The sequence below is a fragment of the Haemaphysalis longicornis genome, unplaced genomic scaffold, assembly GCF_048455015.1.
Source record: "Haemaphysalis longicornis isolate Haplotype H1 unplaced genomic scaffold, Haemaphysalis longicornis Haplotype H1 scaffold_2, whole genome shotgun sequence".
Taxonomy (NCBI): domain Eukaryota; kingdom Metazoa; phylum Arthropoda; class Arachnida; order Ixodida; family Ixodidae; genus Haemaphysalis; species Haemaphysalis longicornis.
In genome coordinates, this window is record NW_027526295.1 from 71505284 (window position 1) to 71532377 (window position 27094).

Here is a 27094-nt window from a genome sequence, read left to right on the forward strand (position 1 = left end):
GCCATTCAGGATGTATTTGTACACGCCAGCAAAATTATCACTTAGATCTATTGTTGTGAAAAGGCACCAGCCGTGTTTAGTACATCCACAACATTAGCTGGCTTTAAACGGGGAACCTACGTGAAGTCATACGAAGATTCACTGCACTTACTGCCGTTTCTGCTTTACAGCTGAAAAGCATAAATTTTATTTTCTTTTTTGTGGTTTCCCATAAAAATAGAACACGCAAGACAAGCTCGAAAAATGCAGTTAAACATAGTGTTTATGGAGAGCTGCTGAAAAACATATCGTCTTGGAGTAACAGTTTATATCGTTTTCTTTTCACTGTTTCAACCGTGCCCTGACACTTCATACCAAGTGTACATTGGTTGAACAAATGCAGAAAACAAGACGTGTCTATTGTCAGCGCCTACGATTTTCAATCACCATGCAGGAAAAAGACAAATTTTCTTTAATGAAGACAATTTGGTTCGATAGAACTGATGGAAATCTTGATGGAACCTTCAAAGAAAAATTTAAGAGATACAGATAGTAGGTTAAAAAGAGGGCAATGCAACAGCAGCTCCCTTCTGCTGCCATTAGGGTTCACGGATGCTTGGATGTGCAAGTGGAGGACGTCGACGAAGCCTACCGCCAAGAAACATGACGGTGCGGTTGCAGTGATGCCTCTATTTGCGTTTAGCGTCCCAGCTCAACGCTTTCGTAACTTAACATGCTGCCATGCTTGTTTTAGGTGTTTTGGTAATACGACACTGCTTACTCTGTAACGAGATACTTTGAACGTTCGCCAATATCTCTTATAATTTTGGTTTAAACAACACCCTTCACTGGCGGGAAGAGTGTAAAGGAGAACTTCGTCCACGACGACGGACGAAGTAAGAGGACAGCAAACGTGCGCTGACTAAGAACTGAAATTGGTTAGGCAGAAATTGCATACGAGGAGCTTTTTTTTCCGAAACGAGTCAAATACACCTCAACAGAATTACAGAAAAAAGCAAAGATTTCGGGCCGCGCGTATATGCAACGTTGTCTATGATCTGTTCTAGATATCAGCTAGGGGAACTTAGCGTTGACCGCGTTGCATTTAGGCCCGTTAACAAAATTTTCGCTTATTTCTGAAATTCTGTTCAGGTGGATTTGACTCATTTAAAAAAAGCTTCTCAATATATAAAGTAACACATCGCTATAACGAAGTTTAAATGGTTGCGCTATAACGAAGTTTAAATGGTTAAAACTGGTTGTGCGCATGCGCAGGTGTACCGGATACCGTACCGGAACCGGTTCCCCGCTCTGCTATAACTCTCTATTAGAGCGTTTTAGCATACCGGCTAGCGGAGGCTCACGCTACGGCCTAATGCGCGGGCATAGCGAGGGCCCGCCCGCGGAACTAATCCACCCTTACTGAACGAATCCGCAAGTGCCCAGTCGAGTCCCAGTACCAACCGCCGTAGCGTTAGCGGACGCTACCCGCCATGTTAAAACTCTCTATTGACCTGACGGGTACCAAAGTGTTCCGTAAATGCCCGTTGTGGAAAAAAAAGGTTCCTTGTACCCATTGCTAGGAAAATTTAGCTTCGTTAAAACGAGGAGTTAAATACGTGGGCATCTATGAGAATTTAAAAGTAATTGTGACTGCTTCGTTATATCCATTAGTTCGCTACATCCCGTTTCTTTATAACGAGAGTTTACTTATATGCAAGGAAAATTACATTTCTATGCTGAACACATTCGTATTGAGCAAGTAGGGAAAAGAAACAAGAAAACAAGTTACACGTGCAGGGAGGTAATTAAAGGCACAGGAAAGAATATTCACCTCCTTATCTAACAACCGGACTGTGGCCCGGCTAACGCAACGTTCAATGTGGAAAGCCTCCACCGTCTCACAGGTAACCTGATCCCTAAGATGGAAAACTACCCCCGTACCACTTAAGTATGGACGGAACCATGCGAAAACAGTGTGTTGAAAGGCGCCCTTGTGTGCAATTTCTAAAGGTTTTCTAGTGTTCTCGCAGATCCATAATGTAAAGGCATTCAATAAACAACTGTCAGTTTGCACGGCACAAAAGAAACGTGGCGCTTCGAACCTGGAATCCCCGCTGTTTAATTGTCTGCATGTTCTTACGGTTTGTTCTGCCCGAACAAACTACCAAGTGTAAGCCCCATCACTTAAAGGAAAGCAAAAACGCAGAAACGTAAACGGCGTCGTTTCCAGATTAAGCAACACGCTTCTCTTGTTTTTTTTTTTTTCATGTTGGTGGATGCTTATTGAAGGCCTTTAAATTGTGGATCTGCGTCAATGGGCCAGATTGGACGGAATAAAACATGCACCGGTGAGGACACAATCAAAGAGCCTCCGGTGCGTATCTTTCCACGTATACTGTGGTGCGCTTGGATGGGTGCCGTGCTTTATTTACACGGAGATTTATTTCCAACCGTGGGATCAGCTTACCCTATAGATAACAGGACCTTCCACGTTGCAAGGAACAGTCTCTGTGTCATCCGGGCCTCAGTCAGGTCGCCGGATGGAAAGGTGAATTCTGTCGCCAGCGCTAGTTGATTAGTTTTGTTGTTCCTTTTCCTGTTCTTGTGCTTTGTTGTTCCAAATCACAACAACGTGCTTTGTTGTTGTATTTTTCGGTATAAGGACGCTGTGCTCTGCGTGCTTTTGTCATTTTTCTGGTGCTTATGTATGTTTTCCGGCGTAATAAATGTCCAATATTATTCAACGCCTGTCCAGTGTTCTCGTTTCTTCGTGAAACGTCTTGACACTGTTAAACATAGAGAAGAATCTAAATTAGCTACCAAATGACAGTTATCTCACCAGACAAATTTGTTGTGTGTACAATTTTTTTTAATTTCAAATTCAAATTTATTTGGTTTTTAAATATACAAGCGCTATATTATACAGGCGACGGTCCCAGAGTCTAACGATTGTAACGGGACCCCCAATAAGAACTGCACAATTCGAATTTGTAAGGCAGCAAAACAAAACAACTATTCATGAAGAGACTGTCAATTAAAAAGTTCAAATATCAAGATGCATAGTTTTGAGCAAACACTGAATTAAACAAAAATACATAAATAGACAACGCAACACTAAAATGAACTACACAATACAAAATAAAGGCATACAAGAAATAACACTGTCGCAGACAGCTATGAAATATATTTGTGATTTTCTATGTAATGACAACAAAAAATCTGTGAGACGTTTTTTAAAGGGCGTTGTGGACGATGATGACTTTACGTTGAGAGGAAGGCTATTCCAAAATTAAATTCCGCAAAGCAAGAAGGTTTCCTGCCGTAATTAGTACAGACATTCCGTAATAAAAAGTTGTTGTTGGCTGGAAACGTGGTGCATTTTTGTCCTTAAGCGAACAAGATCGATGGCATTGTGTGAAATCGAACACTGAAGTGACTTGTAAAAAATATGCCTAAGGTATAGTTAAATAATTGATATACTGGTAACATCTTGATCTCACGCAACAGAGGTGGAGCTGAAGAACGATATGAATTGCGTGTGATAATGCAAATAAATTGATTCTTGATGTGCTCGGCTAATGAGATATGGGAAGAATATGCGCTACCGCACGAGGCAATGCCATAATTGATATGACTGTGAATGAAAGCAAAATACAATGATAGCAGCGCACGATGAGAAAAGACGACCGTGCCTTCAATAATGCCCGGGCTCCAAGAGCAGTTTTCTGCTTAAGTCGCGAAAAATGAAAACAAAACGTAAGGCTAGGGTCGAGTTCCATGCCAAGAAATGATGAATCATCGGACAGAGAGATGGTGTGAGATCCAAGCAATATGGCGGGCAAAATGCTGGCCTGCCTATGGGAAGTCCTAAAAATCGTGAATTTAGTTTTTGTGGGTTAATAACTAAGTAATTGTCGCTACACCAGGTAACGACATTATTGAGCACAATATTCATCTTGGAGGTGAGAGAAGTGATCGATGTATCGCATAAAGATATTGTGGAATTATTGGCAAATAGGAAACAATGAAAGGAATGAAGTATATTTAGAAGATCATCAATATATAAAATAACGAATAGCGGACCCAAAATGGAACCCTGTGTAGCGCCTTGGTAAATGTTATGGTTTGAGAGAAGGTATCAGGCAAATATACTGTGTACTGCCTGTTGAGCATATAACTTTTTAATAATGTTAGAGGTGGCCCTGTTACCCCATACCCTTCCAATTTCTGGAACAAATCATCGTGATTAAACGTATCAAATGCTATACTGAAATCTAAAAAAACTGAACCCACAAAATTTCCGTTGTCGATTAATTGTTTTTAAATCTATTAAGGAAAGTAAGGCTAGGTTAGTAGAACGCCCCATCGGAAACCAAACTGGCAATCACTGAGGAGATTGAATTTAGATAAATAGCTAATAAGGCTTTTCGCCAAAAAATGCTCAATTTACTAATAGTGGGAAGATTGGATATGGGGCGATAATTAAAAATTAACAGCCTTTCGCCTTTTTTAATGATAGGTATGACCTTTGCTTTTTTAGAGAGGAAGGAAAAACACCGGTTTTGAAGATAAGGTTGATTATGTTGCTGAGCGTGTCGGAAATGAAATGAGCAACCAATTTTAAATGATGTACGAAAATCTTATCCAGGCCAGCGCTTGTATTTTTCAGAGAAGAAAGTGTGGCAAGTACTTAATTGGTTGTAACCGGTGAAAGAATGAATGACTGGTGAGCACGCTGTATGTTATTACACACATTTATATTCTCACGGGCGTGTGTGTAAGACCATGAAAAGTATTTACTGAATGCATTTGCAATGTGAATGGGTTGATGCAAATTGATCGTGTCGCTTTAGCTACGTTCGCTGCTCCATGTGACGAACGAGGATGTCCCTTAAGAGTGAACACTAAAACTTGAAAATATATAGGGTTATGCAAAAAAGCTAATTTCCAAAGGACAATAAAGCATGTCGGCATTAGAAGATCCATTAAAAAGCCAAAATTATTATTAGTTCACAAGCATTATTTCATTCGTTTCACTACTCATTGTCACCCAACGCTTACGTAGCGCCAAAGTCACATGCATCAAGTCGTAGCAAAAACTAATGACAAGTTTCATATCCTCGCCCGCGCACCAACACATTTGGACAATCATTTTTTTATTCGCACTGCCAAGGAATGGAGCGTTCTTCCCAATGACGTGGTACTAGCCAAAGATCTTGCATTGGTTAAATCATTGCTCACGGCTCCAGAAATTGTATGATGTGCTTGTGCCTTGTTTCTTTCTAGTCTGTCCTTTTTTTCCTGGTTTTATTTTGTTTACTTTTTGTTGTTGTTTTTGTTTTCATTATTTTCAGTGCGGCCTGAGACTGGGGTATTGCATACCCGTGATGTGTTGTGGTGGCATCTGTTGTTTTAGTGTCGCATGTACTTCTCCTTTTACCCGCCGCGGTGGCTCAGTGGCTAAGGCGTTGCGCTGCTGAGCACGAGGTCGCGGGTTCGATTCCTGGCCGCGGCGGCCGCTTTTCTGATGGAGGCGAAAAGCAAAAACGCCCGTGTGTACGAGATTTCGGCGCACGATAAAGATCCCCAGGTGGTCAAAATTAATCCGGAGCCCTCCACTACGGCGCGCCTCATCACCTGCGTTGCGTCGGCGCGTAAAATCCTACAATCAATCAATCAACTTCTCCTTTAGCTTTGTCGTCGTATGAAAACCAATTGTACGTATTTCATACTATTGTACTGCCTGTCCTGCGCTACAAGCTGTCTCACTACTTATTGCTTGTCGATGTAAAATGCGTTCTCCTATGTACTCTTATTATTTTTTTAATCTGTTGAAATTTTGTTATGATACTCAAACCCCACCACCTCGTTTAGCAGCCTTTAGCAGGGCACATAGGAAGTGAATTGTGTCCGATTACCAGCTGCAAAAAATAGTCTTACCTCATAGATACTCTACTTTAGGTTTTCTTCTGGCCGATGCTGGTTTCGACGTGTGGCTTTTGAACACAAGAGGGGTACCACAGTCAAACCATCACAAGACGCTCAAAACGGACGACCCCAGGTTTTGGGCGTGGAGGCAAGTTTTTGCATGCGAATTTTACAAGCTACTGTATCGCTGTTTTACGTATTGCCATCATTTTGACCAGAAGTTTTTTTCGATACTTTTGAACCAAGAAAATTACCTCCTACACGAAACAGCTGGAGTCAATTTCAGAATTATTCACGCGGCAATATTTAAAGTTGAAATACCCTTCCGCTTTTCTCTGCAAATATACGATAGTGCCAACTGTAGTAAGGAGGCTAAAGAATTTTAGGAGGTATACAGCATTTTGTACATTCTTTGCATGGTTGCGCTTGTATGAAACAAGCGATCATAACTACAGTCGAAGCTCGTTAATTTGAAATCCGAGGGGATAGAAAATCTGATCGACCTCGCCAGAGTTCGTACTAGCGGGAGTCCCTTTGATTGGCGGTACAGCGCACGCTACAAGAAAAAGAAACGCATACGCGAAAAAGTAGAAGGCATTGCACGTCGTTCGGAGTGCGCTTTCAATAATTACGTGCTGCGTAAATACGGCATACGCCACGGTCAGCTCGATATGCGAACCCGACGAAGCAGGCGCACACTTGCGGATAACGATCCGTAGTGAAACGTGGCTTATGGCAGCTGCTTCAGTGTACGCTGAGCAACCGAGTGGTTACAGATTTGGGAAGCTGTGAGGGCTAGTGGAGCATTGTATTATACCCTTCGGCTTCGAATTTCACGAAAGGTAGTCGGTGCGGACGGGCAATATTGTTTGAATTAACCATGGCACGTGTCTCATGTTTAAATTAGCGAAGGTTTTCCCTCATTCAAAAACACGTCACTCTGCCGAGACCAATCGACCAGTTCGAATTCTCCGTTGGTTCGAATATGCGAAGCGAGGTTCGACTTATATATGAACCAGGTTAAATCAATCGTGATGCGTTTTGGAGCTCTACCTTTGCTTTTAGTGAGCATACAGTGGTTCTGCATTGCCTTTAGTGCATTCTCTATCGATTTAAATACCATGCTCAGCTTTTTTTGTTTTAAAGCGAAGCTTTATATTCTCAGTGATGGCGACCGTGCCGTCACAGAAACTTAATGCAGGAAAGCGAACTTTACACAATTGGGTTCACAAAACGGTGATGATGATGATGAGCAAAGGCGCATCAAGCACCTGAAGAAAAAAAACGCTTGCCATGGACAGAAATAAAACTGATTCCCTTGCGTTATGAAGCCGACGTCTATACCATTCCCTTACGGGCGAAGCAACTTGTACATAAAGCGAAGCTTTCTTAGTTTAACTGATCGGCGGGATCCCCTCACAAGAACTCTGTGAGTCCCTACAATCTAAACGACAGCGAGCGAATCCCTCAAGAGAAAGCTGCACATTTCAACCAAAGTTATCGTTCGAGGAAGGGGGTTAGTTTTTTCCTGTTATCGAGTTTTAATGTTCTCCAAATTTGTTGATCCAGCGCAGCGAACTGGTTGCGAAGCAACAAACGAAGACAGCACCGCGAGCGATACTGGCCCTAGACCTGAAAGGGGCGTTCGATAACGTGTCGCACCCGAGCGTGCTGGAAATCTAGAAAGGACGGGGTGCCGCCGGCGTACGTTCCGCAACATCAAAGACTTCCTTACCAAAAGAACGGCAACAATTAGGATTGGCGGGGAGAAGTCACAACCCGTGGAACTCGGGGACAGGGGCACCCTTCAGGGGTCAGTCCTGTCGCCTCTACTCTTCAACTTGGCGCTCCTTCCTCTACCCTCGTTACTCAAACAAATAGACGGGGTAAGCCACGCATTCTACGCCGATGACATCTCGGTGTGGACCAACCGCGCGGGCTCTGACGGCTGGATGGAAGGAGTGTTGCAGAGAGTGGCGGCGACCGTCCACTGATACGCCAAGTCCTGCGGCCTTAGGTGCGCCCCGCAGAAGTCGGAACTGCTCATTGTCCAACCGGGCAAGCCAAAGAAGCAAGCACCCCCGAGCGTAACCATAACCATCGACGGCACGCAAATCATACCGACAGAACAGATTCGGATCCTGGGACTGTTTCTTAGGGGAGACGGAAAGGCCTCGGCCGCCGTTACCAAGATCAAGCCCTCGACGGAACAGATCGCAAGCATGATACGTAGAGTTGCGAACCGCAATCACGGACTGAAATAAGAAGACGCCCTGCGGCTAGTGCAGGCGTTCGTCGTGTCCCGCGTAACGTACTCCACCCCGTAGCTCCGGCTAACGAAGGCGGACAGGCAAGCGCTGGACACGGCGATGCCTAAGGCCACCAAGATAGCCATGGGTCTACCAATGTACTCGTCAACGAAGAGACTGATGGGCATGGGTACTCTCAACACCACGTACGAACTCATCGTAGCACAGTTGTCCAACCAGAGAGTCCACCCGAGCATGACAGAACACGGAAAAGCCGTCCTACACAAGACTGCATGGCAGGTAGGTTGAACCACAGACGGAAAAGGCCCCACTTCCCCAGGGATGGCGTGACTCCATCACAACAAAACCGTTACCACGCAACATGACAGCAGAACGGCATGAAGGCAGGCGCACGGCGCGGGCCAGAGCCCTGGCGCGGAAGCTGGAGGAGGACCCCCAAGTCCGGTACGTCGACGCCTCACTCCCAAAACACGTAACAAAGGCCATGGGGGCCGTAACGGACATCGAAGAGTTGAATACCTGCGTGTCGGTGAAGAATACGGACCCGACCGTGGCAGAAGAGGTAGCCATAGCGCTGGCCCTAGCCGTGCCGGAGGTCAGCACGGTGGTTACCGACTCCAAGAAAGCGTACGCAAGCTGTCGGAAGGGGGTAGTCTCATCCGCGGCAGCAACTATACTCGAGAAACATCCCACAACACCGGGACGAGGCACCGAGCTCGTGTGGGTCCCGGCTCACTCGCTCGTGGAAGGCAACGTCACCGCCGACCATTGTTCCCAAGAACTAGCCATCCGGGCCGAGGAAGAGCAACCGCTCCCCGTCACGAGTTATAAGGAGATCGTCCGCCTATACAAAGAATGTAGAACGAAGCGTCCGAAGCCGCACAAGCAGCCAAGCAGGCGGCAACGACGATACTGTGCCGCTTACAGGCAGGGTCGCTCGCACACCCAGCGCTTGTGCACAAAATGTACCCGGGAGAGCATGAGAACACATGCCCCTTCTGCAAGGGAGACGGCACTCTCGCGCACATAATTGGGGAATGCACAAAACTCAAAACACCCCCCTACACCCTTACCCCCTCCCCCAACCACAACCCGCTCGAGCGATAGGAGACCTTACTGTCCAGCTCTGACCTCGCCATTCAGCAACAGCTGGTGGCTAGAGAATTCCTGGGCACATATGGGTACCGCGAATAGGAAACCACCCCATCTGGTGCCTGCGCGCACCATTATTTGTTCGAACCTCAGTAAAAAAGTTGTTCAATCAATCAATTCCTCCCCTCACTTCTTGCCGCCGCTGTGGTGCTGGCCCCGCACCCTTTGCGCCGCCCGCTAGGCCTCGCCGAGACCGGCGCCCAGCCATGCAGACGTACACGTACGCTTCCTGGCTCCTTTAAATTAAGAGTCGATCACGTGTCAGTTCTCGCCGTCTTTTGAGGAATACCATACACCCGCCGCATTAAGAAGCTCACGTAACCTCCAAATAAATTTGTCGTACACGCTTCTACACGCTATCTACAGGTTCACTTTATGGGCACAACATGGGCAGGTGGTTTCTACTTTTTTTTCGCGACGACAACAGTGTTTACGGGAGTTCAGAACCCGACTTCTGTTTATAAAGCTGTTTCTTTTTCCGTGTGATTGAATTGCTTGAATTATTCCCATCACGCCTCGTATTTATTAGCGACAAAAAAGCGCGACTCACATTTGGAAGACAATACTCTTTCTTGGGCTACTTAAACTGAGAACTTTTGGTTTGTTTGTATGTCTGTGTGTCTGTCTGTAACTCGATTCAGCCCCCCAGCCAAAGTAACAAAAATGCTGCGCAATAGTCTTATAACCCACAGCCGAATCTGAACGTCCAAGTCCGATGTCAATGTTCATACTTGTCAACATTGTCGAACAGGAACAAGACATTACGCAAATATAAGGCAAAAAATCAATACATGAGTGATATTTACAGAGTTCCTTTATAAAAAAAATCACGGATGCTTGATTTTTGCAAAACGAGATACTACACCCTCTGCCGAAAAAAACTTGCCTCCGTCGTCTCCCGTCGTGCGCACCACTAAAGCTTCTGGCGGCACTTTAAGAAATCAAGCGCGAACAGTTACGAAAGGCTCCACTGGATAGGTTCCAAGTTCTGCCTGGAACGCATGTGGAGTAGGGAAACGTGGTTCTATAAACGTTGAAGTAGGGGGCCTGGATTCACGCGAGTCTCCGCCGTACGGCAGTGATAGCATCAAGGCACCTGGCCTGGAGCTGCCGAACGCGGTAAATTTAAATTGACTTGGGCAGAGCGTGTTTACCTTGGGAGGAGGGAAACGAAAGAGCAACACGATGAGAGGTGAGCGGGAAAGTGAAGGGAAACATTTACTTGGCGAATTTCGACGAAAGACTATCGTTTTTTTTGTCGACATTTGCAATGAGATGAGCAGATACGCGGACATTTTTTTTATTCACATCAGCGATACGCTATTGGTTAAGTTGTTATGGCGCGATGAGAGAAACTATTTTCGCCGCTATCTGCATCTCTTTCAGTTTCGACGAAATTGGAAGGTACGATTTGGCGGCCGCTGTGGATCACGTCATCAACGTGACGGGATTCAGCAAGATTGCTCTACTCTCGTTTTCACAAGCATTCACCGCATCCCTCGTTTTGCTTTCCATGCGACCGGAATACAACGAAAAGGCAAGTGGGGGAAAAGCCGATGGGGAATCTGTAATGAAACACACGCACGTTTGAAGAAGATTAAATACTCCATTTAATTGGGAAAATAGCTCGGTGTAAATTTTCAATGTTTGGTTTTCTACATTTGAAGGTTTCCAAACCGAACCTGTTCAGCAAATCTAATTTTTCGTGTCCGCAGTTAAAAATACCAAGTAATTTCCCTACCCGCTCACGCGAGCGCGGGCCTCACGGCGACCACCTGGCAGTCAACAAAACCAAGAAAATGTCGCGACGACCTCGCAGCGTCCCCTGCGCACGTTTTTCAAGCCATACATACCCACTTAGAGAGATCGGCTATGATTGGCCCGACAAAAAAAAAAAGTCCAGCGTTCGCCGTAATCGTGGACGTACTTGCTCGGAACGAGAAAGACTCCAGCATTCGCCGTAATCGTGGACGTACTTGCTCGGAACAAGAAAGACTCTAGCGTTCGCCGTAATTGTGGAAACACTCTCTCGGAACGAGAAAGACATGTCATAGCGTACGCCCTTCCAAGATGATGTCCAATGATAATCGCTTCCAAAAAACTAAAGGAAGCTCACCCTCATAGCATCAATAATGTCGTTGCGGCAGCGAAGAAGAAGTGAATCGGCTGCAACTGGAGACTTAAACCATCATGGTGATTGTCCAGGATGCGTACGGCTTCGCTATCTTCAAGTCTTATGCGTTAGTTTGATCCACAGAGCAAGAGTAAGGTCCTTCGTGGTGTGAGCTTCCTTCATTTTTTACAACAAAATAATGCCAGGAACGCTAGCTTTTTTTGTCATAAACTTTCTGACTTTTCGGCTTGAATAATTACCACACAACGTTCTAATTGGGGAAGAAAATATTTTTGGCGTAGTTTTGGCAATCCTCACCGTAGATAAAAACGAAAAAGAAGAATGTTTTTTTTTTCCTGACTCACGTGAAGCACTACATTGGGCCCACCGTAATTTTTAGATACCATAAATTTTAAGTGCAATGCACTTCTTAAGCGACCCTGAACCTGCGTCCACCGGCGATGTCCGCGCACGTGGAGATGGGCGCGCGCAGCCTGGCCGCTGACATAGGACATACCCACGTGGGGGATTGGCCAGGAATCTCCTCGTCTTCCTTGGCAACGGGGGTAGATGGGCGCGCGCTGCCTGGCCGCTGACATGGCACATACCCACGTGGGGGATTGGCCAAGAATTGGGCGTGAGAAGGGCTAATGCACCTGCTTAAAGGAGTACTGACACGAAATTTCAACGCTGAGATCCACTCTAGCAATCAAGTAACGACAACACAAATAGGTGTCTGTGAATAAATGCATCTTTCTTTCTTTGTAGTTGTGTGTGTGTGTGATCTCTCTTTCGCGAACATTACCGAACCGCGCAAATTCAACTCGTGCATTCGCACTTTCACATTCTTCCCCTCGGGGAAATGCGGGGAATTTTTTTCAAGAAGAAGGTGCGCTCAAATATTGTAATTGCTATTTGCTCAGACACGTGCGCTCTTAAGAGCAATATATATGTGAGAACACAGAAGCTTACGGCTGTCAGTTATGGAGGTGAGTATTCTTAATAGTGAAATGAAAAGGTTAATTTTTTACAAGCGCTTTAACGTTTATGTGATGCGTTTTTCCAGCTAAGATATAAGAGTTCGAACAATGACTCTTTATACTTGTGATAACGATTTTCTGTAAGTAATTATCGCGGCAAGGTGAAATTAAAACCATAGTTTGGCTGGCAAAAAACACAAACGCATCAATGCGCCTCTCACATCCAAAATGAAAAGCTTCTGAAAAAAAATGAAAGTCAATTCCACATTTCCATTTGGTCGAAGTAATAATAAAAATGAAAGGGCCCATCTCCCCGCGAGGGGGACTCGAGTAAATGCGTCGCATAGGGGGTGGGTGTATTGCGTTAACGTTTAGTGTTTGGGGAGTTGGTGGTAGTGAATGCGTTGTATCAGCAGCTTCTTGACGTAGTTTAAATGAGTCAAGGATATAAGGCGCGTTCGTAGCCTTTCATTCTGTGTCGGTTTTGTGGCGCAGTGGGAAGAGCACCATGTACCTCGCGTTCCGCCCACAGGTAGTGAATGCGTTGTATCAGCAGCTTCTTGACGTAGTTTGAATGAGTCAAGGATATAAGGCGCGTTCGTAGCCTGTCATTCTGTGTCGGCATTGTGGCGCAGTGGGTAGAGCACCATGTACCTTGCGTTCCGCCCGCAGGGACGTGGGATCGAAACCAGGCGCCCGTAAGTATTTTTTTATATACTGTAGGCGGAGGGGTGCGGACCTGTTGTTGAGAGCGAGAAGGGTAGCGTGATGCGGGAGAGGAGGAGTGGGGGATAGGGCGCACCTGGAACGGCTGTTGCGGACGCCGAGGCACGCCAACGCCGGGTGACATCGTGAGTTAAATAAATGCTCTGCATTTAAAACACGCGACGGATCAGAGTTAATTTCAGAAATCCGCCCAGAGAGAAATTAAATAAATGCTCTGCATTTAGAACACGCGACGGATCAGAGTTAATTCCAGAAATCCGCCCAGAGAGAAATTTTTACTTGCGGTATAGGAATGTGAAGTAAGTTATTAATGCCAAACCCCGTCTTCGAAGTCAGCTCTATGTATTTTCCTTATATACCCTTGCGGGTGCTTCAAGAAAAGAGGCCTCTTCATTCCTCCACCAAGACTAAGCACGTTTTGTAGATCCTATTCTGTTGTTCAAACAGTGGCTCTGTTTAGGGACAGCATAGGCCTACACTTGCCATGTATTTTAGCGTATGCATTAGGCCGTTTTCCTCAGGATCTGCTATGGTTTGATAAATGGTGTTATTATCATTGGATTCAGGTGTTTGTTTACTCTTTACTCAACTAGAAGTATTGTTACGAATAGTTGAGGTATTCTTTGCTTTAACTTTTCGTGAACCCTCCCAATTTAGAAGCAAAATGGACAATAAACAGCCCCTCAACTCAAATTGACAGCAATAATAACATCATTCTAGTTCAGTAAATTCTATTTTGTGGTTTCTTAGAAGTGTGGAAAATGATACACCTGGCTCTTGAGGCACCAGAGGAAACGGGGCAGACGTTGCTAAAAATGTTGTTTTTAAGGAAATAAGCTTTGAAGAAATATTTGGCACAGCTTGCACTAGTGATGCCAGGCTGGAGAAACAGCAGAGCTGGCAGTCGACCTAGCTTCTTCCCACACTGACCGCGGACTCCATGAGCGAGGCAGCAGCCGTACCCCAGCAGTGCAAAGCCGTTTTGGACGGCACTCTAAAGCAAAGACCAGTTGCTATCCTCGTAAGATTCATTAGCAATCGTCATCATCCCTTTCGTCGTCGTCTTCTGACGGCAGAGCCACGTAGGGCGAATCGTCTTGTAGCACGGCCTTGCCTTGGTCGACCTCCACTCCTTTGTCAGCTGGTGCAGTGGCTGTCTCCACGTGTGCATTGGTGGTATTGGTGGCCCGAAAAATGGCGCATACCCACTTAGGGGGATTGGCCAAGAAGAGTTATGTTTTCGTTACAATCAATCATGCCAGGCAAAATAATGGAGCAGAAGAAAGAATTTGGCCTAGGTTAAGGAGAGAGAGAGAAAACACTAAAAAAAACTACAGAGAGAAGAGTAGGAAAACTATAGTAAAAGTCAGCCTAATCGGAATGTTTTTAACACTGCAGACGAGCTGTCTCCGAAATGAAAAAGTGGATGGCGTTGCACACGCCCCTATGGCATCGGTCAGGCCTAGTCCCCCCAGACGACAAAAGCACCGGTACCGTCAAAGGCAGTCCAAGACGTAGCAGAGGAATCCCCAGCCTTCTCCGATGGTTAGAAAATCGGCGGCAAGAAAGAAAGAAGTGCTCTTCGGATTCAATTTCTTTGCAAAAGTGGCACAAAGGGGAGGTTATCAGATTTTCCCTGTATAAATACCGATTAGGTGGTGGCACACCACAATGAAACGAAGTTAGGAATACTTCGCACAAGCGAGTTTGGCATGAACTTCTCTACCAGCGGTACCTGAGGTGTTCAAGTTCAGGAGAAGTGTTCAGACCGTGATCGGAGGCATCTTGATTGAACAGGTATTGGCGATAACGTGCCAACAACACGCAAGAAAACGAGGGAAGAACCTCGACGATCGGTAAAGCCAAAGCTGTTTTAGCTAATATGTCAGCGGTTTCATTGACGGTTAACCCACAGTGGCCGGGCAGCCAAACGAGCCGAATCTCCCGCACGTGAGTGGCGACGCAGGAATAAAACGTTTTGAGAATAGGATGTAAAGTTTCTGAGGAGAGAGCCATGCACACGGACAAGGAGTCGGTGAGTAACATCACGGAAGAATTCGCCGGATCAAGTTCCAGGATTGCAAGGAGTAGAGCAAGAAATTCTGCATACAAAATGGGGGTAAAATCTGGTAATCGCAATTAAAAAGACCAGTTCAATGTCGGAGTGAAAAGTGCATTGTGAAAGGGTGGCCTGGCTGATTCGTCCTTATCGTCTTCGGTGTAGCGGACCAGTTGCGCGCCGGTCGCTACACGACGACGAAGACGAAGCTGCGAGCTCCTCAGTGGCGTAAGCCCACGCACAAGCCTGGAAGGCGCCGGGCGGTCTCCACGAAACACGATTTCACCTGTGCTGGGGGTATTCTGTCTACGCAGGACGGATTCGGGTCGGCCGAAACAGCTCGGCTTTTAAAACACTCTTTATACAAATTTTCATTCTAAAAATGTAAACTAATGTTCAAGTTCAGTACCCTAAGCAAAATAGTCACGTCCACAGTTACGTTTTTTGTTGGTTTGCTGTCATGCTTTGTGCGTCTCTTTTGTAATGAGCTGTGTAGCCTTTTTGCAAAGTAAATAAAGTCGTCGCCTTTCAGCGTCCCGCTGCTTCCAGCGTCGGGATGCATTGCGGGACTCTGTGCCATGGGGAATCGATTTCTGCTGCTTGCCATGACAGTGACGTGTTTGAAATATTTTAACAGCGAAGCTATTTAGGAAATCGTTACAGTTTCGTGTCCGCAGTTACAAATTCCAAGAAAATTTTGAGCGTACGCGAGTGCGTGCCTCGCGGCGACTGCCCGGCAGTTTAAAAGCCTAGAAAATGCCAAGAGAGAGAGAGAGAAAAGACTTTATTTACAGGATCCTGCGTGGGGTAGGTGCCGGCCTCGCAGGGCGCGGTCTACCTTTCTAATGTTCTAGTCTATGCAGTCCTAGAAACACTGGGCCTAGAACTCGAGGGTTGAACCTGACCCGACAGAGAATACTTGGGTTCCCGCGCCCCGCGCTTGCGGGTCACGAGTTCCCGTTCTCCTCTGCCTGGCCAGGGCCCCCTCGAGCCGCTGGATCGCCCATTTCTGAGATTGGCAGTCCACCGAGCGGATCCACCGCTCCATCTGCGCTGGCAGTTCTTGGCGGGCGGTGCTGTCGTGGGCACCAGTTTCTCCGCCATGAGATTCCCCAGCAAGGGCTTGTTTGTGCGAGCGTCGCGGCGACCACCCAGCGTCGCCGGCGCACGTTTGTCATGCCACGCATACCCAGTGAAGGAGATTGGCCAAGAGTGGCCAAAAAATCCAGCATTCGCCTTAATCGTGTCAAACCTTGTTCCGAATGAGAATGACCCCAGCGTTCGCCGTAATTATGGCAACACTTGCTCTGAACGAGAAAGACGCGCCATAGCGTACGCCCCTCCACGGTGATGTCCAATGATTATCACTTCGAAATAAAATTAAGGAAGCCCGCACTTGTAGCAACACTGTTGGAGTAAAGGTCGTTTCGGCAGCGAATAAGAAGCAAATCGGCTACAATAGTGGACCTAAACCGTCGTTATGGTCGGGAAGGTTGCGTACAGCTTCGCTACCTCCAATTCTTACGCGTTGGTGTGAGCACGGCCGCGGTGTGAGCTTCCTTTTTATGTGGCTTCGCCATTTCACCACCGCTAAAAATTCAGCCTTGCAGTAAACAATAACCGCATGTCATGCATGCAGGAGCAAAATATGCGCTTCGCAAGCGATTGCGACCGTGTCTCAAGATTTATTTGACTAAAAATAGAAAAGTACGCAGCTTTTTGCTGTTTCCAGGCAAGCAGTTATCCTTCCGTTAAACCTGGAGAAAGTCTGCGTTTCTCTCTCTTTTTTTTTTATCAGCACAGGGGAAATTCTGATTACCCAACGTGTAAAATGGGGTGTGGGCGGTCACCTCCTAGCTATCGAAAAGGCTATTTGTAGGTTACATAAATGAGGGAATGACACACACCCTTTTTCAGCATCTCGAAAGATATATTACAGTAGAAGAGATGCGCGGCGCTATCGACGAGTTGAGCCCAGGGAAGTCGCCGGGCTCTCATGGCCTGGCGCCGCTTTCTACAAGGCGTTTAAGGGTGACATCAGCCCGGTCCTATGTATAGTTTACTTTGAGGCGTACCACAAAGGTGTGCTGCCACCTTCTTTTCTCGTGTCGCACACTGTGTTTATACCGAAATCGGGGGAGGTTGCGAAACTCAGGCAGATCCCTGGGTATCGTCCTATTAGTCTGACAAATGTCGATTATAAGGTTTTAATGAAAATATTGGCTAGCCGCTTACAGACTGTCATAAAGGACGTGGTACGGCCGCATCAAACGTGCGGGATCAAAGGGCGGTCGATAGTTACAAATATTCATACTGCCCGAAGTGTTCTCGAGTGTTGTGACGCCATGCAAGGGACTTTGGCAATGCTCCAGGTAGACATGGCTAAAGCCTTCGATCAGGTGTCGCACGAACTTTTGTTAAATATGTTGGAACACGTGAATGTTGGTTCTGTTATTCTTAACTGTGTGCGCATGGCGTACACTGAGTGTTCTACTAGGCTTGTTATTAACAAAACGATCGGCACACCCGTTCCTGTTCAACTTGCCGTTCGACAGGGTTGCCCATTGTCTCCGTTGCTTTATTTTTTGTACATTGAAGTGTTTTTTTTTTTAAGTGTAATCAGGAGCGAAGACGTCAAAGGGTTTAAACTTCAGTCGTGTGAAGTGGGGGTGTTAGCTTACGCTGACGACATAGCTCTTTTTTGTTGATAGGAGAAGCATAAGCATTCCTGTAAACAACTTGAAAATTTTTTGTAAGCACAGGGCCAGTGGTGTTAATTGGCAGAAATGTCTAGGCTTCTGGCATGGCCAGTGAGACAGTACGCCTAGTGTTTTCGAGTGCATCAGCTGGCAGACGATGCCGGCGAAGTACTTGGGAGTCCCCCTCGAGAACTATGTAGACAGCGACCCTTATTGGCGCAGTCAAACAGTCGAAATGCGTGAAAAGGCCGAGAAATAGAAGGGTAGCGGACTTTCGATATTTGCGAGGGCCTCAGTGTGTACTGTGTTTTTAATTAGCAAACTGTGGTACGTTCTACAGGTGTTGCATTGTTCGCGGGCACATGTACAGGCCTTGCACCGAGTTTTTGCTGTGTTGATTTGGGAGTCGTCATGGGAGAGAACCAGCCGTGCGAACCTGTTTTGGCGCGTGCGTCTTGATGGCCTGTCATTATCGCATCTGTTTTTGCGTCAAGTGGTAAATCGTTTTTTGTATATTCGGGATGCGAATGACCCCTTTTTGCGCACTGTGGGTCAGGTAGAGTTGGCCAGAGCGCTTCCTGATTTTGTTGTAATGTCAGCTTCTTTTTCTTTTGGCGCAACGAAAGGCTACTTGCGTGAGGTGGTACAAGCCACCATGTTTTTGCGTGCACGCTTCATGCTAGAGTACTTAGCTAGTGTGACGCGTAAAAGATTGTATAATGACCTCGTTGATTCCGTACTTCTCGTTCCATTGTATAGATCGCTGTACTATATAGGGCCAGGACAGGATGTGCTTAAGCGCGTGAAACGTATGGCGATTGGCCCATGGGATAAGACTTTTTTCTTTAAACTTCACTCGGGCGTCCTTGATCTGAAAACGTGGCAGAAGGAAAATGGAATGTTTTTGCCGGGCGGGGTTGACTGCTACCCGTGCAGAAAACCCGAGACTGTAGACCACGTCTTTTTGGACTGCTGGGAAGAGGACTTTGGGACGTGCTTTAGTGGACCCTCATAAAAGATTTCCCCCTGGACGCTCACGGCATTACGTTTTTACCGATTGAGAGTGACGAATGGTCCTGGCCCTACATGCAATTTGGAAATCCCGCATGGCCATACGCCGTAGCGACGTTGGCGCTAAATGGTCAAGAGAATATTTCGGTGATTCAATGCGTATGATTATTGAAGTGTGGAGGGCTCAGCTTGAGCCTCCAGAGTGGTTGCCTGTGATAGAAACTCTGACCAACCTCAAACAATTTTAATCGTTTTTCTGCCGGCAAGGTGATGACTAGCAGTTTTATCGTTGCAGTTTTTTGTTTGATGGTGGTTGTTTTGTACTGAAATATTGCACTAAAGAAAAAAAAGACACCATTGTTCAGAAAAGAGCGGGAGTTCCAAATCTAAAAAAAATCTACTCTTCTTTTCAAATTTTGCCCTACCCTGCGGTTTTCGTAAGTCGAACGAGGGAGTCGGAGTTACTTTTTTTTAGTGGCTGCAACAGACTCTTAGGGAGGACAAGATGGGTCGCTACACTACCTACTGCGGTGCAGTGTACTTAGCGAACTTTGATAGAATCTATCTTAATCACGCAGAAGCCGTCTGCACAGAAACGGTTGTTTAACACGTAGGTTTTGTTGCCTCTAAGGGCCTCCATTAAGCTGTAGTATGGGCTGTAACGTAATTACCCCTAAAGTAAACTGTGTCTCCGAGGTTTTCGCGCGTCCATTGCTAACTGCATCTTGCGCGCTTCAGGTGTAGTTGGGGAATTGTACGTGAAATGAGAGTTATAGTAAAGGGAAATGAGGCAATCAGACGTTTCCAATAAAAGTCACTTTTGAGAATTCGGAATAGGCGAGATCGGTCTACAAAAGTAGGAGTATTTCGTGTAACAGACACTGTGATCGCGATCTGTAGCTTGCCTTGTCAATATTCACGTGCATTCTGCAATTCCAGGTGAACATTTTGGTGGGATATGGTGCCGTTGCAAACATGACACACTTCACGTCCCCGGCGCGGTTCCTAACTCATTTTCGCAGTTTGATAAAGGTGAGTCACAAAAAAAGGAAACACATCCGCGTTGACAAGGTGCACCCATAGGGCTTCCGCATCGTGGAACCTCTGCGCTTTGTGAAGCTGACAATTTTATGGCCGCTTAGCCGTGTACATCGCTTCCACTTCCCGGCTATCCACAGGACTCAGGAAACATTCCGGTAGAGAATGGGGCAATCATGAATTACGAATGTGGAGCGTTTTACAAGAAGGAACGCTAGGCCTCGGGGAGAAAATGCTGTAAAGGAATGCTTCATGAATATTGGTTGTCCGTCTGCGCGGCCGCAACGGCGGACGGGTAAGCCCAATCCTTCAGGACCCAAACGCTTGCGTCACTAAGGGACCAAGTCACTATTATTCGCCGCTGAAGTTCTCTCTTTTTTGATCTCCGGGCTACTGCAGAACAATTGATCCACTGAAAAATGACTAATTCGTTCCTAAATTGCACGTAATCGAAGCGAAAGCAAGAGGACTCCAGCAAAACGTAGGCGATGAGTGGTTCGCTTTTAAACTAATCCATTTATGTTGCATGGTTAAATTTTCGGTGCATTGCGTTTTTGGGCAGTATAGCTTTTACTGCAAATATCGAATACACTTACGGTACAGTTATTCGGGGGTACTTCGCCGACGGGTTATGGCGTAGCGGTTACGTCTTCACGATATGAGAAATTATTTGCAGCGCCTCCTACTGACCGATACACAGCAATCGGTCTAATGGTAGATGCAAATACAGAGTGTAGATACGAAGCTGTTGCACAAGCGCTGCCTCGCTACATGCGGTGGTGGGTATTCCTCTAGTGTTTTCGTCCGCGGTATGTGCCTTGTTCTGGCGTAGATAAACGCTGCTCCGCCGCACCGTCGTCGCCTCTATCCGACGTTTTCGCTTGACCTCTGCTTCCCACTGTAGCTGAGTGCGCTGTCCCTCTGCTGCGAAAAAAAAAACTCGTTCTCTCTTCCACAAAGCACCGTTCCAACGTATACCAGTGTCGGTAGATGCGACGGAGGAGATACGTTATCTACACACGCAGCCAATCGCACTCCCCTTATTTCCAACTAATCTCAAACCAGGTGTTTTGAGCCCGCGCATGGGGGAGGGGGGCACACAAAGGAATTTTCTGTGTACCCGGGAACACCGGATTTTCTTTTGGTTTAGGTTGATAAGGCTTCGCTCTATTATTATCCGATGATGATTATTCCCCTACCTCTTCATGTCTTTCATCTGCCTTCTGTTTAGAGTGGCTACGTTTTACTTCGGCACTTTCAACTTCTCAAATCTGAAATGCTTTCAGGCGGTAGTCGGCCTGTGAATCCAATGCATAGAATAAGGGGCCACATGGTACCAACGCCAAATACCACGGCTCTACGTGCGTTAGATCACTTGCAAATTTGCTCAAAGGTGTTTTCTCTCTTTCTTGGTCTTCGCATATTTTGTGCCCCCTAATGACGTACTTCAACACGTACCGTGGCTCCTGACCGGTTTCATATCAGTTGAAGGAGTAAACTGCATAAGATTGTCCCTTCTGGGAAAATGCAACAAACATAAAGTAGAAACTTCTTTAAGGCGTCTGAGGCAAATCACGCAATGCAGCTCTGTGCTAGAGGTAACTTTTTCAGCTACAAAGGAAAAATGGAAAGCTTTAAGGTGCATATTGCAGATTGCGTTTACGCTGTCAAATACTTCGCCTTATAAATATTATTTGACTACTGAACACTTTCTTTTCTGCAGGGCGCCATTGACCTTTTTACTGGAGGACGCATGCTTGTATCAACCCCACTCGTCAAATGGCTGATTGCCACATTCTGCGACGCCCCCATTAGAACTCTGTGCTGGAAGCCTCTCGCGCTTGCGTTTGGAACAAATCCCAATCAGCTGAACAGGGTAAGTGGCAATTGCCCTCTCTACCTTCTGACGAGTGTTATTGAGGAAGCATTATTAAATGGTTTGTTCCGCGGAAAAAGCGGCATCCGCAGCTGTCTGGTAAGTTCCCATTGACTGTTAACGTACGTCCTCACCTGCGGCAATAAGCCCGTGCAAAAACGCGTGCCGCAAAACGCCCTTTTGCGGCAAGATTCCTATGCCACGCAAGGATGCGTCTGGGACCCAGTTTTCGCGGCCCGCAGCTTCGCGCCAAACTCGACGGGCCAATCAGAGTGTCCGGGTCACGTGAGCAGCGAGGTGACCCAGCACTCTAAGAAAAAAGGGTGTGGTAGTTTCTCCCTTAAGGGTGAAACAGGAATGTATCATATATTGCTCCCTAGAAGGTAGAAAGATTCTCCCTTTAAGAGGGAGGAGCGCGTTTCTACCCCTAGGAGTGGAGGAAGATTTCCCCCTTTCGTGAGCTAATGGAGGAGCGTTCCTCCCCTGGCAGCGTCACCCAAGCATGGCTTGTCATGCGATAAAGGCCTAGCGAGCTGATCGGTTTGAGTATCGAGGAAGTACAAATAAGTAGGTTACTCTGGTTGTGTGCGCATACAATGCGCTAAAATAACCAAGAAATTACCTACCGAGCACCAGAACTGCGGTTAGCAAGCGATTTCGCCAATCGTATATGCGCGACTTCTTGCATTCGTCTCGCTGCGCGCCCCGCCTACGCGTTTAGAGCGAACGCGCCGCCGCAAACACAGTAGAAGTCATACCGATTGCTTTCAAAATGCCGCCTCTATTTCCGAAAGGCTCGTAACCCCGCCGTTCACCGCACACGAGATCACAAGCATGCAATGCGGCCGTTTCAGAACAACCAGTTGTTGTTAGTCGTCTTACCTTGCTACAACCGATGCATCAAAACGCGGATCGTCTGCAGTCGTAAATTTCAGCGCAAAGGAAATGCAGGCAACACGAAAAACGTATCCGTCGCTGTCGCATCCTCGACAATGCTCGCCCTCTAGCGTGCTCGAAGTAAAGCAATCGTAAACGTTTTAAAATGACCGATAGATGACGCAAAAAAAAGGTAGGGGTGGGGAGGGGCAGCTACTAAGCATCACCATCAGTTGGCACTTGAAGGTGTTTCCTTGGTTTCCTTTATGGATAACGTATATTATTATACGCCTCGAGCGCGGCCTGTAGGGGCGCCACTGAAATCCCCCTAGCGGCCCGTTTCGAAAGCAGGCGCGGGAGTCCCCGGCCCGCTCCCCCCTGTCGCCGTTGCTTTTGGGGCTCGTTCAAGACAGCGATTTACCTTTGTCCGCGTTAGAAATACCGAATAACGTGGAGCAGGCACACTCTGTTTGCAAGCGTGGTGTGTTTACGGGAGTATAAACGTTTATGGCGCGATCTTAGTGAGATGTATAGGGGAGAGTCGGGAGGAATGGGACACTTTTCACAAATGCATTTTTAGTTTTGTTTATTTTGAACGCAAAAAGATGGTTGATGGATTATAGTACAAGTCGGAACAAGATGCGCAAATTCTGAGAAACACGGGCTACTGCCACTTCTAGCGCCACTGCAAAAAAATAATTTCTAACAGCTAAAATCTGTCCCATTCCACCCGTCCCTTCGGGTGGAGTGGGACATCCTTTGGGAGGAATGGGACACCAGTAAAGTATCGGTCCCAACGTCTTCAGCGGACATTAAAAGCCGATAGTTCCACATCAAACTTGAAGCAAGCTTGCAGGCGCTTCGTTCCCCCAATAGTTTTTGGCCCTGGCAGCTTCATCACAATATCCGTCATTGGCACAGTCCCTATATCTTTCTGCGGAGGAAAGTAAAACTTTGAGCTCTCTTCTTTCTTTCGGAGGAACTGGACAATGACGTCAATATTGTCACTACTTTCGACTCTACCCGTGTAATAAACGTCAGATTTTTTCTTACCAAATCTGACGAGGACAAAATCGCCTTTTTTCACTTGAAAAGTTTCGTTTGGGAAATCGGCCTCAGAAATGTCCCGCCTCTCATTATCGGAACCCGACATGTCACTGTCTGAATCATCAAATGCAATGGCAACAGTGTCGTCTTCACTTGAGGAACTGAACTCCTTCTGAAGTCGCCGTTTCTTTTTTGGGCGGGTAGTGGCGACAGTCTTAGCTGTGATAAGCGCTCTTTTTTTCAGACTCTGTCGTGCCAGCCTCTCTGCAGCTTCTTGTTCAATCGCATGCTTCTCGGGTGTATCCGTAAGGACTTTTGTCCTACCTTTCTGCCTTCCTTTTTGCCCTGTCTTACGCGGTGCAGCCTTAGGGTAGGGCCTTAGGTCACTTGGAACAATCCGGCTGGGAGATGCAGTTGACGTCGAGGCTGCGTTGCCGACAGTAGGTGGGAAGACATCTGTAGAGACGTTGCGAGCTCCATGGCCGTTTGTCTCAAAGTTCAAATCACTTTCCAGTCGGCTTGCGCTGTCCGTTTTCTCGGTGATGGTGGCCGTCTGTCGTGACACCTCTCCGCTTACGGACGTTTCGGGTCTGTCAGTGACTGATGACATCATGTAGTCATCCGAAGTGAAGGGCTCGCTATTGAAAGGCCAAATTCCAGTTTTCTGAAAGCCCGAGATTATGTTCTTTTGTGTCACCGTTAATACGTAGGCGGATCCAACTAGTTGTGCAACATTGTGGATGGAGATGGTCTTCCCGGGGTTATTTATGAGCCAATCATTGCAAGCAGCGTTGTACCGAGATTTAAATGGTCCGTACACGGACACATCCAGTGGCTGCAGGCGGTGGCTACAGTGTGGGGGAAAGGTCAGAAGAATGACTCCGCTCTCTTTGGCCTTGTTGATGGTGTTGATGCTCACATGGCTTTCGTGATTGTCGAGAATTAAGAGAATTGGTTCCTCCTTCGAGCACTTCGTATGTCTCACAGTGTGTTCTAATGCCAACAAAAACAGTTCGCTGGACATCCATCCCGACTTGCTTGCCAAACCGAGGCTTCCTGCCGGGGCGCCTTTCAGAAAAGAATCTTTAAACCTCACGCGTGGAAAAATGAACACTGGTGGCAGGGCGTTCCCGATGGCATTAACAGTGCACAAAACAGTCACCAGTTCGCCGCGTTCTGCGGATGTGACCTGACCGATTTGCTTTTCTCCACGTGCTGCTACTACCTTTGGTGGGTTGTGTGCAGTTGTGAAGCCCGTTTCATCACAATTGTAGATGCGGTCCGGAGTTAGCTTGTATCGGTCGTAGACACTTTTCAGGTTTGAAAGGAAAGCATCGACGTTGTTCTTATTGAAGCTTGTTGCCCGACCCAGACTGGTCGCTTCTGGCGATCGAAGCGATAGCTCGGGATGGCGGTCCATAAAGCCCATAAACCAGTCTCTTCCAGCTACCTTGTTCTGTTCCCATGACGCCGGGCACTTCCGGTTTAAGGCTGTTGCAAACTCGTACGCCAGTGAACGGACTTGCATTCTCGTAAGCCCATAGTGCATTTTGCTTGCTTTCAGCAAATATTCTTTCAAGAGTACTTCATCTTCTGTTGTGAAGACCATTCCGCAGACCAAATTGGACTTGAACATGATGCCACCTGTGTCACCGCATTCTCTGTACTTCTTCACTGCTCGGCCAAGCGATGATTTTGATATTTCAAAAGATTCTGCTACGTCTCTTATACTTTTCTTTTCATCGCACACCAATCTCACAGCATCCAGGATCAAATTGTTCGATGTTTGAGCTCTGTCGGGATGCTTCCTCTTGTAAACCCGCGGCATCTTCCTGAAAATGAAAATGAATCAAAAATTGGCAAATGTAAATATTCACGCACACCAAGCACGCTTAACGTCCTTGCATGCACGTAACAGCACTCCTATTGCTTCATACTATTCACGTGCGTATTCCGGGCTTCTCGCAAATGTGTTCAGTAATCACACCTTTTTAGTGGAGAAACATTGCATTTTATGATGCCCCGTTGGTTTAGCGCGTCTTAACGTCAACTGTCGCAGAAACAGCCTGTATGTTATTTAACATCACGGCACCAAGCATTTGTACACTTTAAATAACAAATAAACAAATAACTGCTTTCGGAACTAAAGCGGCACAGCATTGGAGCTTATTCGCTAGACACAGCACCAGCCGTATGGTGGGGAGGAATGGGACACTGTCCCATTCCACCCGCGACTCAAATGTCCCATTCCTCCCCAGGTGGTGTGCCCAACGAAAAATACATTCAATGGCGAAAATTCTCTTGTTAGGGCTAAACTTGTTATTGCACGATGTACGACCCTAACGCCTGTTTTCGAAGAAAAATTGGTATCAGCATAGGCAGGGCGGTTTAAAATTGAGAGAGGTGTAATTGAGTAAGCGGATACTTACTTTTGACACGTGAAAAACGAGAGTTGTAGTCAGAGAAAGCTCCATCCGCTGAAGACGGCCACCATTACAGCCAGGCTATCGGTATGCTAGCGCCATCTCGTGAGCAGCCGATGAACGTGTTTGAACTAACTCCTGGAGAGATAAACGAGCTGTCCCATTCCTCCAACCGTCCCAAACCTCCCGACTCTCCCCTATGAGCGCTGGGCGTGTGTCACAGGCCGGCGTCCCGAAGCCAGCATTTGCATGCAGCTGATTGCAATTCCGGATCCGCTGCCCTGAAATTTAGTGGCAGTGTCTTCGTAAGCAGTGTTTCCTCCGATGGTCATGTAGCGGCCATACACACTATGATGTAAATCGACTTTGTGCACTTAGAAAATCCAGCGGAGCACTCATACCTGCCAGCACGCAAGTTACGCCTGCCAATATCACATATCAGATATTGATCAGTACCATGAACAAGCCAATGTGGCATAAATTTCACAAACATTGTACCAAAGAAGTACGATGGATAATGCAAAATTACACTCCGGAGTCAGCACACGACGACAAAGTTAATGCTGTGTCGTCTTGTCCCGAGGTGAGCGCTCGCAACGATTCATCTGTTACATTTATCCTCCACAGAAGCGCGAAGATGGGCTTATAGAGTAATCCGCGTCTGTGACCAAACTCTTCTTCGAAACATCGTCATATGACACAGGGACACTGCAGAATCTAGCATAAACCGAAATCAGAGACTCTTATCAGATACGACACTCTTCCAACGAGCCCGTGTGTACGAGATTTCGGGGCACGTTACGGATCTCCAGGTGGTCAAAATTAATCCGGAGCCCTCCACCACGGCGTGCCTCATAGCCTCCGTTTCGTCGGCGCGTTAAACCCTGCAATCAATCAATCAACTCTTCCAACGA

The 27094-nt window shown here is 46.7% G+C and overlaps 2 protein-coding genes across 3 annotated transcripts in view; one reads left to right on the top strand and one right to left on the bottom strand.

Moving 5' to 3' along the window:
* Positions 1-20366, top strand: part of LOC144168055 (lipase member M-like) — a 30773-nt gene extending 10407 nt beyond the window's left edge. Inside the window, exons 3-6 of the mRNA XM_077697141.1 lie at positions 5944-6058; positions 10719-10869; positions 19860-19952; positions 20358-20366. Coding sequence (XP_077553267.1) covers positions 5944-6058; positions 10719-10869; positions 19860-19952; positions 20358-20366 — 368 coding nt within the window. The remainder of the gene's footprint in view (positions 1-5943; positions 6059-10718; positions 10870-19859; positions 19953-20357) is intronic.
* A 3145-nt stretch (positions 20367-23511) lies between these two features.
* On the bottom strand, positions 23512-26374 carry LOC144167182 (uncharacterized). 2 transcript variants are annotated; one of them, XM_077696530.1, is made up of 2 exons: positions 26187-26374; positions 23512-25589 (listed from the first exon to the last, which is right to left on the bottom strand). In XM_077696530.1, the coding sequence occupies exon 2, from the start codon at positions 25583-25585 to the stop codon at positions 23513-23515; it is 2073 nt and encodes a 690-aa protein (XP_077552656.1). In that variant the 5' UTR covers positions 25586-25589; positions 26187-26374; the 3' UTR covers position 23512. The 2 variants fall into 2 exon arrangements, with proteins under 2 accessions (XP_077552656.1, XP_077552657.1); XM_077696531.1 differs by lacking the exon at positions 26187-26374 and having other exon boundaries at positions 23512-26050.
* Between the last annotated feature and the right edge of the window lie 720 nt (positions 26375-27094).